This window comes from Xyrauchen texanus, chromosome 15 (assembly GCF_025860055.1).
Source record: "Xyrauchen texanus isolate HMW12.3.18 chromosome 15, RBS_HiC_50CHRs, whole genome shotgun sequence".
In the NCBI taxonomy this organism is placed as follows: Eukaryota; Metazoa; Chordata; class Actinopteri; order Cypriniformes; family Catostomidae; genus Xyrauchen; species Xyrauchen texanus.
The window spans coordinates 32,806,870-32,825,480 of NC_068290.1; the positions used below are offsets into that span (position 1 = coordinate 32,806,870).

General features: G+C 40.8%; 1 protein-coding gene across 3 annotated transcripts in view; it reads right to left on the bottom strand.

Annotated features, from left to right (window-relative positions):
- Positions 1-18,611, bottom strand: part of LOC127655796 (growth factor receptor-bound protein 10-like) — a 120,909-nt gene that overhangs the window by 38,101 nt on the left and 64,197 nt on the right. For 2 of the 3 annotated variants that reach the window (XM_052143773.1, XM_052143772.1), the window contains exons 4-5: positions 7,439-7,643; positions 6,466-6,607 (exon numbers count right to left, since the gene is read on the bottom strand). In XM_052143773.1, coding sequence (XP_051999733.1) covers positions 6,466-6,607; positions 7,439-7,643 — 347 coding nt within the window. The remainder of the gene's footprint in view (positions 1-6,465; positions 6,608-7,438; positions 7,644-18,611) is intronic. The other variant, XM_052143774.1, reaches the window with a different exon arrangement.

The window sequence follows — 18,611 nt, forward strand, 5'->3', positions numbered from 1 at the left end:
ATGTAAATACTATGGCATATGACAAAATGATCAAATTGTGAATTCGGCAACAGAAAGTCGAAAGTTCTGCAGCTGAAATCAGTCTGTTTACCGAAAATCCCTAGTGGCCAAAGCTGGAAGTGTTGTTGAATGTATATTGGCATGTGAGCTGCTTGAAATTCCCACAGAGGGGCGCCAAAGGTGAGTTGTATTTTTAGTTGTAAGTAATGTATCAGTCAACAAGAATGCATATATTATGAATGCTCTGTCCCCCTGCACAAGATTCTGATGGTCATTCTGCCAAGAGCTCATCTTTCACAGGAGAGGACAGAAATTCTCCAGCAATGCCTCCAGACTGTGGATCAGAACTCAGCCACACTCAGCTCTGCAAAGAGAGGGATGATCCATCTGCATGAAGCCACCGGACAGGCCAAGGTTAGCAGTGCACACAATATTGTGTGTTTTACTGTTCAACCACTAGTTTGTCAGAAAGAAAGAAATACAGTTTCTCCATCCTCTTTCAGGTAGTCATGGAAGCAATGCAAGCTAAGAGTGTCATTTCAAGGAAAATCCAACATTATACTAATGAGCTTATAGAAAATATTTCAGGAGGTGCTTTATTACATTTCTGCTTTTATTATAATGAATAAAATAAATCTCTCATGATACCCCCAAGAACATTAGAAACTTGAGGAGGAAACCCAGCTGGTACCTTGGTACAGTAATATCACCATGGCACCAGCTGGGTTATATTACGTACCTTCAAAAACACACTGACAAACTGATGTATTAAATGCTGTATGTAGTGAAGAAATAGAGACCCTTCCCTCAACAAATACAAAACACAAGTGGTTGCTTGTTGATACAAGGGTGTAATCGGCAATCTGTCTCAGCTACTCATTTGGGGTTGGATCACACAAGGTGGATGTAAATATCAGTACTAAATATAGAGCATATGCATCAACAAAATAACATATCTGCAAAAGCAAAGCAACATATCTGAGTTTCTGACATCATAACGTCAACCATAACCCAAATATTACCTTCTGGTATGACAGAAAACAACATATTGACCATCTCAGACCAGTTGGCAACTTCTGTGAAAACCACACCAGACTATCTCTGGCTGTGTTGTCTTGTGTGGGTTTGGTGAATCTAAAGTGCCCTTCCCAGTGTTGGGTTATTTCCAGCAGCTTACCTCACCCTAGAGTAAAAATGCATCAACACATTAAAGTGAGGTAAGATACTATTAAACGTATTGCTCATCTCCTTATTTGAGTTCCAGGCCTTCACAGTGGGTGCCAGAACCTGATGTCAGTGAGTGGTTTAAATGGATTAAAGCCTACGTGTATCTCTCACATAAACGTGCCAATGCACTGTTATATTCTTCTAAAAATCTTTGTTTGTGTTCAGCAGAATGAAGAAAGTCATACACATCTGGTATGGCATGAGGGTGAGTAAACGATGAGAGAATTTTCATTTTTGGGTGAACTAAACTTTTATCAAAATTAAATTAGTAAAAGTTAAAATATCAATGATTTATTAAATATATTTTTTTAAGATTTCTCAATTAAATTTGATGGAATTTAATTTGTAATAAATATTGAAATGTGTACTGTAAGCATTGAAAATATTATTTTGAGTGAATGTTTACATTTATTTGATTTCCTTGAGTTTAAATGTACCAATGTTTTTTTTTTTTACTTTCTACATAACTTTTTATTATAGACATACATATTTATACATTTTAAAATATTCAAATATTTAGTGGTAATGATAAACTTAAGAAAACTGCTTAGGGCCACAATAAATAAATAATATGTTAAACCTGTACATACACAAAAACAAAAAACATTTATACTAAACAAATGTTTTGGTCCCACTTTATATTAGGTTGCCTTAACTACAACTACAAGACTGTATTTAATGTGTAACTACATGTTGTTCTGAAAAATTCCCACATTTGCTGCTACTGAGGTTGAGGTATTGGTAGGTTTAGGTGTAATGTTAGGGTTAGGATTAGGGGTTAGAGATTTGGGGTAAGAGTTGGGTTAGGGGTAAAGTTACAAATGTAATTAAATGCAAGTACTTGAAATGTAATTACATTGCAACAACATGTATGTACATAAAAAAGTACATTGTATCAAATAGTTAAGTACATAGTAGTTAAGGCCACCTAATGTAAAGTGGGTACATTTTTCCATTTCAATTTCATAACATAATTCCATTAAATTGAATTAAGGAATCTTCAACTAAATAAATTTTTTATTTTTTTTTAAACTCACTAAAATTTCATTACACAATTAATTTAGATGGAATTTTGCAGAAATTGCAACAGCAAGACTTTATGCAGTACATTTTCTGTATCATTTAATCAGAAATCTGAGGCTATTTATTTGTTGGTATCGTACTGAAGCAACCCCACAGAATCTTAAAAATTCAAGTACGCTTTAGACAAATTCAAGCAAATATGTTGCAACTACATTACTTATTTCTTGGTATAAGAGTCATTAGTTGAAATCTTTTTAAAAAGGGACATTTCCAAAAATATTGGCACCCTTGGTAAATATGAGCAAAGAAGTCTATGAAAAATATGTCTTTATTGTTTAACCTTTTGATCTTTCATTCAAATTATTCACAAAAATAAAACAGAAAAAAAGTAAACTAATTGAATTATTGAAATTGTAAATAAATATTTTTTCTAAAAAACACGTTGGCCACAATTATTGGCACCCCTAGAAATTCTTACAAGTAAAATATATCTGCAGTATATTCCTATTCACATATATAAAAAAATACATTTGTACACCTGTGTGACTAGGAACATGAAATTGTTCAGCCATGACCTCCTGTTTCACATGGGTACAAATATGAGGTAACACACAGGCCAAATTCCCTTAATCCTCCATCACAATGGGTACTTCACAAAATGGGAAGTGCCTTTAAGAAATAGCCTTTAAGGCATTGACAATACCCATTTCCACCATCAGGGCAATAATTAAGAATTTCCAATCAACTGGAGATGTTAAGAATCAGCCTGGAAGAGGACATGTGTCTATATTGTCTCCACGCATGGTGAGGAAGAAAGTCTTCAAAACAACAATCAGACATCACCTACATCACAAAAAGTTGTTTGGGAGGGTTTCAAGAAAACATTCTCTCATCCAACAACAAACTCAAGCATCTTCAGTTTGCCAGACACTACTGGAGCTTCAAATGGGACCGGGTTCTATGGTCAGATGAAAAAAAAACACATCTTTTTGGCAGTAAACACCAGAGATGAGTTTGGCGTACACAGAGAGGTAGCCATATGGAAAATTACCCCATACCCATGGATAAATATGGTGGTGGAGTTTTAATGTTGTGGGGTTTGTTTTTATGCCAGAGGTCCTGAACACATTGTTCGGATACATGGCATCATGGACCGTGGTTTAATCTTCCAACAGGACAATGATCCAAAACACACATCAAAATAAAAGATTCTATCATGGCATTCCCAATCCCCTGACCTGAACCCCATAGAAAACCTGTGGGGTGAACTAAAGAGGAGAATCCACCAGCGTGGACCTTGGAATGTGAAGGATCTGGAGAGATTATGTATGGAGGAATAGTCTCAGATCCCTTGCCATGTGCTCTCCAACCTCATTAGGCATTATAAAAGAAGACTCAGAGTTTCTTGGCAAAGGGAGGTTGCACAAAGTCTTGAATAAAAGGGTACCAATAATTGTGCCACACATATATTTGCCAAAATATATTTTATTAAATATAAAACTTGTGTTGTGTTTACAATTGTTTGATGTGCATTAGATTATAGGTTTTTGTGAATATTTTGAATGAAAGATCAAAGGGAAGAACAATAAAGGCATATTTTTCACATGTTTATCAAGGGTGCCAATATGTTTGGCCACAACTGTGGATCAGATATGATGCAAACATTGGATTCGAACGTGTCTTGATGCCTTACTACCCCAATAAACAGCATTTTCCTCAACCTTAGAAATGGACCTTAGAGCTTTCTCTAGTATGTACTGTAGACACCCTTAATTTTGACATTTGCTTCTAGAAAAAATGGTATTGCAACACGAGATGCCATTCCCTGACTGCTCACCATGCAACAAATGCACACATACAGTACAAACCACAACATCTTTGCAAAGAATATGCTCATGTTTACCATATTCCTCAGGAATGTCTGCTACTCACATGCACTTCACATACAAACAACAGGCAATGTGCTTGATGTCTTGATTGTATTTATGGACATCATCAGTCACTGAAGATTTGTCAGCTGTTTTAAATGTCTTCCAGGCTCTCTTCCAGGTTTTTTTTCTTTCTCTAACTTACTGACAGACCAAAAGCCCTCGCTTGCACTTAGATCCCTGCTGGGTTCCATCCACAAGACAATAAAAATGAAGAGAGGTGGATTAGGGTAATTGATTAATGTCTGTCAAGATTTTTACGGTAACATAGGGCCTGTGTTACGGTAACAGACCGAGGCCCCATATGGAGGTGGTTAGCCTGATGGAATGACAGGGCTTTCCAGGAATATATCTGGGGCCTAAGTCAGATCACACGTAACAGCCAGGGGTCTAGAGATAACTATATGCACACGTAGATACTGTCACGCATGCACGTACTGAGATATAAACGACATACTGTATTTACAAATGTTTTAAAATATATACAGGTGTGGGCACATTATCACAGATACACAAAAAAAAAAAATGCACAGGCAGCAACGGCACGAGGTAGAAGTGTATGTGGCACGTGCTCCGACACGCTGCGCGGTGGTGCTTAAGTGCGGGCAACCTGAGTTCAAATCTAAGGCTCCAGTAATTTCCCGGTATAATCCCCCAACCCCCCTATCCCAATATTTTTGAGTCACTTCACATCTGGACAGTCCCATTTTATACAAAAAGCCCATAAAAATAATGTTATTTAAATAAATGTAAAAAAGACATCCCCGAAAGGGTTGTTTTGTAAGATTTAGCTCCCTTTTGGAGATAATTGTGTCCTCTTTCTTTAAGTATGTACACACACACATACATTTTCTGTCATCACATCTTAGATGAGTATATAATTACGTTTTAGGGGACATTTATATGGACATAACTTTTAATCACTACTGTAAGTGAGCTATGATGAGTCACACACTTTACAGGAAGTGACACATCTCTCAGGAAACCAGTGTCTGGACACATGCTAAAGCAATACACTACATATCCAATCTGTATTTTAGCACACTGAAAATTACAAGAACACCCATGTCGCCCAAAGTCTTAAATATCCAAATATGCCATAATGAAAAGCCTTTATCAGCAAAATCTGACATTTTCCTGTCAAAAAAAAGTCTTCCAGTGGGCTTTCAAGGTGACAGAAAGCAAACATAGAGAAAGATTAAAGGAATAGTTCATCCAAAAATGAAAATTCTGTCATCATTCACTCAACCTCATGTCTTTTCAAACCCATATGCAATTATTTTTTCAGTGGAACAAAAGAGGATACATTCTGATGAATCTTTATGCAGCTTTGTTCCATATACCCGCAGTTCGAAACACCATAAAAGTACCATAAAGTAATCGGTATGCCTTATGCACTATGTTACAAGTCTTCCTTTGATAGTTTTGTGTGAGGAACAGACTGAACACACACTGCACCAGATTTTACATCATTGATGCCAAACGTCATTCATTTTTACACCTCTCAAAGTTGAGCATTATGCACCTCCTTCTTAAAATAGGCAGAATTACAACTTAAATTTCATTATAAAACGGCTCGATTGTGATTGGTCAGTGGTGCCATCTAGTGGTCTGATATGTCTGTGAAACAACCGCACATGCAGGAAATTAAGTAATATCAGACCGGTTATCAAGGTATTGCTTCTACTTCTCATATCACTGTGCAATCTCTACAAGTGAGCTAATAAAATAATTTCACCTCATTCAGTGTTTCATGGCCAATTTTTTTTTTTCAAGTAGTCTTTGTAAAAGCTGGAAAATGAGCAGTCAGATGGTCATTTTCACAAAATAAACACCAACATATCTCTGATGCAAATCAGAGGTCCAAATCAGCTGTTCAGCCATTTTCTTATTTATTTGGTTAGTAACCATGTAATAAGTGGGATAATGTACAGTCAGTCACTTTTCGCCAATTAAACCCCTTCACCCTGTCAGGGGTTTATTTTATGATAACAACAGGCTGACTGCACATTATCCCTTACATCCCATTCTATCGTATTGATTCAGAAGACTTTAATAATAGTGCACAAGTCACATATTGTTTTTATGGTATGTTTTTTCCCCTTTTTTTAAACTTATTATTGTCATTTTATGGAAAAGAGCTGCATGAAGATTCTTTAAAATTTCTCCTTTTGTGTTCCACAGTAAATATGGAAAAAAATATTTTGGAACAACATGGGGGTGAGAACATAATGACAGAATATTTTTTTTTTTGTAAAGAAGTGAATAAGAACAAAGGGTCTCTTACATATTTGCCTGTGGGCTGACATTGAGGTAAGGAGCCGGAGCTGAGCGTAGGAGAACTGGCAGGGCTGCAGAGCTCGGGAAAGGGGTTGGGGATGGCAGGTAGAGAGGACGTTCGGTACTGTTGCTCCTCTTCCTGAAGTCTTCTGGAGAAATAAGGCACAATTTCAGAATTAGGCTTATATTACAGACATAAAATATACAAAGAACCTTGTTTCTCAAATTTCGTAGGCTTTCGCTGAGGGAATTACTGTCAGACTTGAAGTGTTTTGCGTCTTTGGGCAACCGTTAGCATTTTTGGCCATTTTTGAGGCTGGTAATAGACAGGGAATCCTTTTGAAGTGAGCACTTCAGAGAAGAACCGAAACCCACACACATAAACACACACACACACACACACACACACACACACACGCTGTAGGTTTCAGAGCATGAGGGAGTGTGTGATATGGAGTTCAGAGTTAGTCTGAACAGTAACCTCTAAATTAACCTTTGCTTGAGTGAACCCTCGTTCATGAGCTCGTTACGCTCTCAACTTCCTGTTCTGATCCGCAGCTGAGGGAAAAACACGCCAACCAAATAGAAACCATTTATTCTCAGAGGCTTCAGAACAACAGAGCAATGGAATAACAATAGTGCCACTCTTGGAGACAAAGAAAGCATGCAAGATGAACAAGATCTAAGAGTATGTGTTCTGTTTTGGCAATTTATTTTCTGAAAGATCTTTGATCTGTAAAGTTTTAACATAATTTGCACTCTTTTTGGGTGTTTCTTTGAGCAAAATGTGCTCTGTGTGTGTGTGTGTGTGTGTGTGTGTGTTGTCACAAATTTGCTTTGAATCTGAAATAATGTATTGCATCTTTATTTAGCATTTCTTTGTGTTTGTGTTTAAAAATCCAAAACTTTGTTTGAATTTCAATGTGGTCTCAGAAATTTGGACCTCACTGTATGTGTCTATATTTGTGATGGGTTTGTACCTGACTGCGAGGATGTGCATGGGCTGGGACCGCTTCAGTCTCTGGTTTGGGGAGGTGGGCTGAGCTTGTGTGAGATAGTTGGGCCGTTGTAGCTGACCGTTGTGTTGCAGGGGAGTGGATACCATTGTCACACTGCTGGAAGAGCACAGACTCTCGAAAGAAGAGTTCATGTCATTCACCAGCGTCTCCAGATCCACATCATCCTCTGACAGAGACAGAAACACAGAAAACACTTCTTATTTAGTTTCACTTTCTTTCTTTCATTATTTTTAAACACACTAACTGTGAGTGCATCTGCACACAAATTGAGTTTGTTGGTCAACTAGTGGTGTTTATCACACCTTCATCCAGTTGTCCCGCCAAATGCATTCCACTTGAAATGTTCAGTGGCCAGTGTGAGGTTGTCAGTTGTCAGGGACTGTTGATGCTGTTTTCAATTGTTTTGTGTAAACATGCCACATCTTAATGTTTTTGCAGTGTTTAGTGCAGAAGCACAGTGTTTTTAGACGCTTTTATAGGTTGCATTACAAATATTCATGAACCGTCATTTTGACGAAAGATGAAGATTAAATACATAAAATCATGGACAAGCGTGAATTCAGAGAAACAGAATAGTTCTATTCATTCATTTGGTCATGCAATTTGATTTGAGAAGTCAAAAGTTTAAATAATTGAATCTATAACAAACTACTGTTATAACATGATATCTGTATACAGAAGCTTTTCAATAACAAATTATTATGGCTTGGCCCACGTGCCCCGAAGATTTATTTGTAACGTAATGAAGCTAGGAAGCAAGTTGCAAGTTGACAATTAGTTTATTGACAGTCAAATTGAGAAGATAGGGGAAAAGTCCGGGTGATGGTCTAGTGGCATAGAGTCTCCAATGGTCAGATGATCGTGGTGAGAAGAGTGAAGAGAAGTGTTGAACAGACACGGCGAATCCGGGTAACAGCAAACAGGACACGAAACAGGGACAACGAGAGAACTGGACTGGAACTCTGAAGAGCGAACAACACCGGACATCACAAACAACGATCTGACAAGGAGATGAGAGAGTGGTGAGAATTTAAAGGGAATGGGAATGAGTAACAGCTGGTGAGAGGAGTGATTGCGGCAGAGCGCTAATCATGGTACAAACAACACGCCCACACATTCACGCACCCACACAACACACACTAAGAACAAGGCACGAGACAAGGAAGAGACATAGGATTAAATACCGTGACAGTACCCTCCCCTAGGAACGCCTCCTGGCGTTCCCAGGCTCCCTTACCTGCCGATTGTAGTCATCGATAAGGGAGTGATCCAGAATGTCTCTGGCCGGTACCCAACCTCTCTCCTCCGGACCGTAACCTTCCCAGTCCACCAGGTACTGAAATCCGCGTCCCCTCCGTCTTGAGTCCAGAATACGGTTGACCGAATAAGTAGGTTCCCGTCTACGAGTCGCGGCGGGGGAACCGAACCGGCGGGTTAATGCGGGAATAAAAGACGGGTTTTATTTTGGATACATGAAATACGGGGTGAATTCTCCTGTACGCTGGAGGAAGGTTGAGGCGGACTGCCACCGGACTAACGATCTTGGTGACAGCGAACGGGCCAATAAATTTAGGTGCAAGTTTATTAGATACGGAACGTAGAGGAATGTTCTTAGTAGAAAGCCACACTTTTGACCAACGACGTATACGGGAGGCCTAGACCGGTGGCGATCAGCTTTGGCCTTGGTGCGTGACCCCACTTGGAGTAGAGTCTCCGGGCCCTAGTCCAAGTGCGGTGACACCTCTGGACGAAGGCGTGAGCGGAGGGACCGCGACTCGGATTCCAGACTAGGAAAAATAGGTGGCTGGTAACCTACACTACACTCAAACGGAGATAGGCCCGTGGATGATACTGGTAACGTGTTGTGGGCGTACTCAACAAAAGACAGTTGCTGACTCCATGAGGAAGGATTCTTGGATACCAAACATCGTAACGTTCTCTCCAGATCCTGGTTGGCTCGCTCAGATTGACCATTGCTCTGGGGATGAAACCCTGAGGACAGACTAACAGTCGCCCCAGTAATTTACAAAATTCTCGCCAAAATTTGGACACAAATTGGGGTCCTCTGTCAGAGACCACATCTGTCGGGAGGCCATGTAGCCGAAAGACGTGGTCAATGACAATCACCGCTGTCTCCTTGGCAGAGGGTAATTTGGGCAAGGGAATGAAGTGGGCCGCCGAGAACCGGTCCACCACGGTTAAAACTACCGTGTGTCCCTGTGAGGGTGGGAGGGCGGTGATAAAATCTAGAGCGATATGGGACCAGGGTCTCGATGGCACCGCAGCGGTTGAAGTAACCCGCCTGGGGGTCGATTGGAACTCTTACCAGTGGCGCAGACTGAGCAAGCCAAAACAAAACTGTGAACGCCACTGAACCATCAAAGGCCACCAGAATCGTTGCTTGACTAAAAACTTAGTTCGATTAACTCCTGGATGACAAGCCACATTAGAACAATGTCCCCACTGAATAACGCTGGACCGTGAACCCTCCGGCACAAACAAACGGTTCGGTGGGCACCGAGCCGGGCGCTACCCTTCTAAGGCCGTCTTGACCTTCGATTCGATCTCCCATGTGAGTGTAGAGATGAATAGAGTCTCTGGTAAAATGCACTCGGAGTAGACGGCGCTCGGAGTGATCAAAAATACGTGATAAAGAATCGGGTTTGATGTTCTTGGAACCCGGGCGGTACGAGAGAGTAAAATCAAAACGACCGAAAAAAGAGCCCACCGAGCCTGCCTGGAGTTTAATCTTTAGCTGTGCTGAATATATTCCAAATTCTTGTGATCGGTCCAGACGATAAAAGGTACCCCGAACCCTCCAACCAGTGGCGTCATTCCTCCAAAGCTAACTTGACTGCCAACAACTCTCTGTTACCAATGTCATAATTACGCTCGCCGAGGACAAGCTGATGAGAAAAAACGCGCAAGGGTGTATCTTGTCGCCTGAAGGAGAACGCTGGGATAGCACTCGCTCTACCCCCACCTCTGATGCATCGACCTCCACCACGTAACTGACGTGATGGATCAGGGGTTATCAGGATGGGGGCTGAAACAAAGCAACCTTTCAGTTTGGCAAACGCAGCTCAGCTGCGCTCTGACCACCTGAACGCTGTTCTGGGGAGGTCAGGGCGGTCAGAGGTGTGGCTAGTTGACTGAAATTGCGAATGAAACGCCGGTAGAAATTGGCGAACCCCAGGAATCTCAGTAGGGCCTTACGAGACTCTGGACTTGGCCAATCTACCACAGCCTTGATCTTCTCAGGATCCATGCGCATTCCCTCAACCGACACGATGTACCCTAAGAAAGGAACAGACTGTGCATGAAAAGCGATTTCTCCGCTTTGACAAAAAGCCCATTCTCTAGCAATCTCTGAAGCACTAGCCGGACGTGCTGCACATGTTCCTGGAGAGAAGAAGAAAAATCAATATGTCATCCAGGTAAACATATATGAACTGATCAACCATGTCTCGCAGCACGCCATTGACGAAGTGCCTGGAAGACCGCTGGGGAGTTGGACAAGTCGAACGGCATGACCAAGTATTCAAAGTGACCCCTGGGGTGTTAAAAGCGGTTTTCCATTCATCCCTCCCTGATGCGGACCAAATGATAAGCATTACGTAAATCCAATTTCGTGAAGATAGATGCTCCCTGCAACCTCTCAAAAGCTGAAGACATCAACGGTAGAGGATAAGTATTCTTTACCGTGATGTTGTTCAGCCCCTGTAATCAATGCAAGGTCGCAGAGATCCATCCTTCTTCCCCACAAAAAGAATCCCGCCCCGCTGGAGAAGAGGAAGGGCGGATGAATCCATTAGCTAGAGAATCAGAAATATATTTCTCCATAGCCTCCCTCTCGGAATCGAGAGTGAATATAACTTGCCCTTAGGCGGAGATGTACCTGGCAATAACTCTATGGCACAGTCATAGGGACGATGTGGAGGGAGAGAAGCCACCGAGACTTACTGAACACCTCCTTCAGGTCCAGGTACTCACGGGCACGCTAGATAAATCCACCGCCTCTTCCTGAAAAACAGGGACAAAAACAGACTAACAGGCAGAAACAAGACAAGACTTATGACATTGAGTGCTCCACGCTGACACAGACTTAGACTGCCAGTCCACTTTAGGGTTGTGATGGGTGAGCCAGGGATGACCAAGGACGATGGGGGCAAGAGGAGTGTCCAGTATGTAGAAGGAGATGGTCTCGGTGTGATTGCCTGACGTGACGAGAGTGATGTCTTCAGTGGCTAGGGAAATGGTGGGAAGTTTCTGGCCATTGAGGGCGTGAACAGCGATCCGGTGAGTGAGAGACTTGAGGGGACTTGGTGGTTGAGTGCAAAAGTGTAGTCCATGAAATTTCCTTCGCCCCAGAATCCAGAAGTGCTCGACAGTCGTGGACGGTGATTAGACCATTGAAGACTTACCGGAAGGAGGGTAGATGTGGATGAGGTCTTCTCGGCGGAGATCCCACCCGATAGTAGCCTCATACTTGCTATCGGGCGGATCCTTTTAAAGGACAGTTGTAGGCAAAATGTCCAGCACCACCACAGTACAAACACAGTCCCTGGGATCTCCGCCTTTCCTTCTCCTCCCGGAAAGCCGGGCTCGACCCACCTGCATGGGCTCGGGATCACAGACGGGGCTGAACGCGCCCCGCCTCCAGAACATTGACCGCCTAATCCTCTCAAGGGGCGGTTGGTTTGTACTCGCTGTTCCATTCTGGATAACCTTGCGCCCACTCTAAGCGCCAAGGCGATCAAATCGTTTAGCTTGGTGGGGAGATCCATGGCGTATATCTCCTTTTGGACGCGATCAGCCAGCCCATGCAGGAACATGTCCCACTGCGCCTCGCTCCATTGGCTCTCCGCCGCTAGCGTCCGAACTCGATAGAAAAGTCTGATACAGATCTCTCCCCTGACGCAAGTCGGCCAGCACTCTGGCTGCCTCTCTACCGGAGACAGCACGGTCGAAAACTCGCTTCATCTCCGCGGAGAGTGCTTGAAAAGAGGTGCAGCATTCATCTTGATTCTCCCACACCGCCGTTCCCCAAAGGGCCGCTCTCCCAGAAAGTAGCGTCAGGACAAAAGCGACCTTGGTTCTTTCATCACAGAATGTTCTGGGTTGTAAAGAAAAATGCATTGAGCATCGTGTTAGAAAAGCTCGGCAAACATTAGGTTCACCTGAATATAGCTCTGGAACCGGTAGGCGGGCTCCGACTGGGAGGGGGCGCTGGTGGTGGTTGAGGAATCAGCGGTGCGGGTGGCGCAGTGGGAGCTCGCAGAAGTTGAATTTGCTGGGTGAGTCCGGACACCTGCGCCACTAGAGCCTGGACAGCGTGAGCCGTGTCATTGAGATTCTTCTCCTGGTTCTCCATACGAAGTCTGCTGTTCATCACGTAATTCTTCTAGGCTGTCTGAATTGTTACTCGCTGCTTCCATCTTGTGGTCAGATCGTTCTGTAACGTAATGAAGCTAGGAAGCAAGTTGCAAGTTGACAATTAGTTTATTGACAGTCAAATTGAGAAGATAGGGGAAAAGTCCGGGGTGATGGTCTAGTGGCGCAGAGTCTCCAATGGTCAGATGATCGTGGTGAGAAGAGTGAAGAGAAGTGTTGAACAGACACGGCGAATCCGGGTAACAGCAAACAGGACACCGAAACAGGGACAACGAGAGAACTGGACTGGAACTCTGAAGAGCGAACAACACCGGACATCACAAACAACGATCTGACAAGGAGATGAGAGAGTGGTGAGAATTTAAAGGGAATGGGAATGAGTAACAGCTGGTGAGAGGAGTGATTGCGGCAGAGCGCTAATCATGGTACAAACAACACGCCCACACATTCACGCACCCACACAACACACACTAAGAACAAGGCACGAGACAAGGAAGAGACATAGGATTAAATACCGTGACATTATTTCCATCCAGCCCACTTGTTGAATAGCCCTGCAGTACATTTACTGCTGTGGTGCACTTCAACTTCCCAACACTAGAGGGCGCTCTAAGCTTTAATACACTCAGCGTAATGCACTGCAAGCATGTACGAGTCAAACACATTTTGTAACTAGACAAATTTTTAAATTGCAAAAAAAAACAAAAGAAGAAAAAAAAAAGAAAGGTGCTTTAATACAAATTTTAACTGAGAGATAAAAACCTGCAAAATAGTTATACCTTGTGTTTTTTTACTGAAGACTTGAATTTGACTTGTAGTTGGTCAAATGTAAACTTTGTACAAATTGTATTAACAGCTTAAGCCAAGGATGTAACCAAATATTCAGGACTGAAAGGGGTAACTGTAAAAGTTTGAAAAAAGCTCAACGGAAAACCTATATTAACCATCTAATCTAAATATTTGGGGATGTGTCCTCATCAATGTATGTGATGGATACTACTTCAAATAATTCTGACAAGATGGCAAAATATCTGGTTCAATCATCAAGATTCCTTTTCAGTACTTTCAGTTTGGTATTTAGCATCATTATTTTAATGTATATTTTAATGTATACCTTCAGTAGTACTGACAAAAATCCAACATTCTGTCACAGAGACGACACAAAATACACGTGCAGAAAGAAACACCTGTATTTGATATATAACTGCCCTTGTTGTGCCAACGATTTCATTTCCTTAACTTACCCTCATGTTGTTCAAAATGGGTTTGGAGATGTTAAGCAGAATGACAGTCTTAGTCACCATTCACTTTCACTGTATTAAAAACAGAGGCAAATACCAGTGAATCAGGACTGAGGCTCATATACTGCTTAGCATCTTCCTTTGTGTTCCACAGAAGAAAGTAAGTCGTACAGGTCTCGAATAACATGAGGCTGACTAAATGATGTACATTTAATGAAGTTCAATTTTTGGATGAAGTATCCCTTTAACTTAATAGAAAAGTAGTCAATCTAAAGAAAAACCTAACATGGTTTCTCCCCCTTCTTTCCCCTATTTTTGTTATTCAAAACAAGCTCTAAGATGGATATTGTTCACAATTAACACAACAAAACAGTTTTTCTATTATACAATAATGTACTAAAATCTCCATCAAACACAGTGTAATGATAATAGTACAGTTCTATTGCAACATCATGTGAAGATTTTCCTAGTCATTTGTTGATATAGATTCTATTCTATTCTGTTCTATTCTCCTCTCCTGACCCAAAGGCTGAGTTGCTGTTACCCTTTGCAAGAACTTTTTGTGAAAACCCAACAGGTAATCAGCTGATCCCTTTGTATTAATAGATACAGGTAAGCCCCTTCTCTGCTTAGAGATGCTGGAGAGGTAAGATTCATACACACACATATGCACACACACACACACACACACACACACACACACACACACACACACACACACACACACACACACACACACACACACTTTAGGCATGGGGAGGTTGAGAGTGGGGGAGGTTGAGCAGTCACGCCATAGGGACAAGGTGCTTGGGCTTTTTCACATGACTCACTTCTGACTGTCTCTTGCATTCAGCCTTAAAGAAACTGTCAATGAAGTCAGAAAGACTATCATTTAAAACCTGTACTTTTATTGTGCTTTCATAATACACACTAATAACCTGATGAATGAAATGAATGGTGATTTGAATTTCTGGGTAATTTTGGATGTGTGTAATTATTTGAATTAACTTTTGAAAAATCAGTTTGGTAACCCTATTATCCTCATATATATTGGGGAGTAACGGAATACATGTAACGGGATTACATATTTAAAATACAAAATATAAGTAACATTCCACTACAGTTACAATTTAAATCATTGGTAATTACAATACAGTTACAAGAGATTACTTTGCATTTTATTGTCATTTGTTTCATTTATTATTTAATCCTTTTGAGTTTGAGCAGAAGAGCAGAAGAAATAGAAATAAACCTTGTGTAAACACAAGACACGATTATATTTCTATCAAGAAAATTCATGTTGGATCATAATTTCGACTTTTCTAATAAAACCTTTGATATTAGAGCAAAAATCATATTCTTTATAATAATTTGTTTTATTGTTTTCAGGTAAAATTATCTAAACATCCTTAAAACAAGATGAGTTTATAGATCTTGTTTAAGATATTTAGGTTTTTCAGAGAATGTATTTTTAACATGTGTATTTTGTCTTATTGTACTGGCAGAGTTTTTATAGTCAAAACAAGTAAAAAAATCTACCAGTGCTGAAGAAGTAATCCAAAGTATTTAGAATATGTTACTGACCTTGAGTAATCTAACAGAATACTTTACAAATTATATTTGACATCATGTATTCTGTAATCTGTAGTGGAATCACTGATCTATAAATATAGTGGAATACATTTCAAAATAACCCTCCCAACCCTGTACATATACGTTTGTTCATTGTTAGTTCAAGTTAACTAATGTTAACATATCAAACCGTGTTTTAACGTTACTAATCATCAATCCAAAATGTTTTATGTTTGGAATAATGTCCACTGATGAATCGTTCACAATGTGCACTAAGAAAGTAAGTAGGCTGAATTTTGATTACATGTTGACTGTAAGGGTGAAGGAGTGAGTGAGTGAGTGAGTGAGTGAGTGAGTGAGTGAGTGAGTGTGTGAGTGTGTGAGTGTGTGTTTGGGATGTGCATCACTGTCCCCAGTCTGTACCCAAACAGTCTTTTTTAAACCAGACAAACTGGTCTATTCCTCTCAAACGAGCTGTGATTAAATTGAACAGGACTTGTCAGCATAACAAAACGGCAGTATCGACCATATTTTTGGCAAATTTCTCCTAAGACGCAGTTCTGTCCCAACGCTTAAGAACTTGATTTAAATCCATTTACCAAAACATTGAGTAAATGAAATGTACGTGCACCTGGCCTGCTGCAAAGCAAAGCACCAGCAGAGGGTGCTAATACAAATAAGTGTCATGAATGAAAATGTTGTTATCATTTACTCACTCCCATGCCATTCCAAACCTGGAAGCAAAGAAAAAAGAAAGTCATACAGGTTTCAAAAGACATGAGGGTGAGTAAATGATGACAGAATGTTCATGTTTGGGTTGATCTCTCTCTCTCTTTAAAAATTATTACACAGGGCTCAAACTTCCAATTTACAAATCCAATGTTCCCAACCAGCGTGCCTTAAGCATGACTACAAATCCAGGCACCAGAATGACTGTTTTTCAGAAAAGAAGTGTCTTAGACAAGGGTTTGGGCTGGCTCGATCAGACAAAAACGCCTGATGATTTGTAAAGCACAAACAGGCAGGTATTAAAGACATAAATGAGCCTCTGTTTGAATATCAAACACACTCCACGGAAGCATAAAATAGTTCCCTATAACAACATCTTTAAAATTATGTTTAAACAGGCACTGGCCTACAGACAGGAGAACAAGAGTAACTGTATAGTCAAAGATGGAAGCTCTGAAGAACTTCATATTTGTCTTTCAGGTGTAACAGGAAGAAGACATAAAAAGGTGAAGAGAGAGAGACTGTTAATGTTCTTAAAGATCCAAATACCTTCTGTAGAGAGTATATACAAAAATGAATCATCAACTTTTCCTGTTATAATATGAGGCTGCATTGATGTCCAACAGTTCTACTGTAATGAGAAAATGTAAGCTGGAATTTTGAAAGCTTGTTTTTACAGTAAAATCATTAATGTGTCAATCTGCCGTGTTATTCAGGTAGAGGCACATGAGGAGAGACTGGGAGTGAGCTGGACATCTCTGAGATGAATGATTTCGTACTGCTGCTCAAGGTCCGCCTACAGTCAATGCTCAGCATTCAGTGTAGAACACAGTACAAACTGACTCAGCAGCAATGAGACTACTGCATAAAACTGACAGTTTTATTACTCTGTGGCAAATCAGCTGACTAAACTTATGCAAATAGCATTTTTGGCATCTGATTACAGCCAAGAGAGCACTTTAAACTCCAAGCTGAGGAGAAGTGGCTTTTACTTTTTTAACATTTTTGGCCTTTTTATCACTTTTGTTACAGTGCTTGCAAGGCAGCTTCTGCAAATAATTAATTTTGAAATGTTTAAAGGAATAGTTCACCCAAAACGTAAAATTCGGTTATAATTGACTTATATTCATGTGCTTCAAAATCCATACATCTGATCTTTCTTATGCAGAACTTAAAAGAAAAATATTCTTCTCTATATAATGACAGTTGACAGTGACGACGTTTACATGCACTTAAGAAAGAGAGTTATTCCAGGGTTTTTGCAGAAAGCAGCGTTCTGAAACGTAATGGAATTGAGAACACTGATTTCCTTATGTCGTATGAGGGATTAAGAGAAAGTGGTTTAACAAATCTAGGGAAATAACGTTGCTGTGGAGAAAGCTGCTTACTGACCGAGCAGCATGTATACAGTACAGGCGTAAAGAGTACACCACTTAAACAGTGCATGTAAAGCGGAACAATGCTTTCTTGCAATAACCCGCTTTCTGGTGTCCATTTAAACATAGTCATTGACTCACTTTAAAGCTTAAAAAAGCACCCAAAAGTATCCCCAAATTATGGACATCCATTGAGTGTTCATTTGGCATACATAACATCTATTGGCATACTGAATTGTCTCTCATTCCAGCATCTATTTAACTATCTATAGATGCATTTACATTTACGTGTTTATGTGGTCTACTATTTACTGCTATAGAAGCACTGGTATGGCAATTGCAAAAGTTTTAAAACATTCTTTATGGCACCATGTTTATGACTGGAACCATCCAGCCTGTGATAATTAACATGCAAATTGAGAGGGAACAAAGGGACGGGCTTTCTAGGCGGGGTGTGGAGGATTCGCTTGGACAGGGGCGTCCTGTGTAGAAGACTCGAGCGGAAGGGACCCGTGAGGGGTGGGTGGTTGGTATGTGTGACTCAAAAGAAGGCACACGGATGTATAGATGTGAAAGGAGGCAGCGGAGCAACTCTTTTCACAGATACAGACAGCACGTCTGTAAAGCATTCCCATATGAACAAAACAATGCAATCATATATATATATGCACCAGTGAGGAGGGGCACGTCTCACAGAGCAGGAGGCATGGAGGGAAGGAGGGAGAAAAATAGGGTGGGATTGATATAGAGATTTAGGGAGAGAAGGAGGAGATATAGTAACAGGTCAGGAGAAGAAATATGAGTTTAATTACTGACGATAAT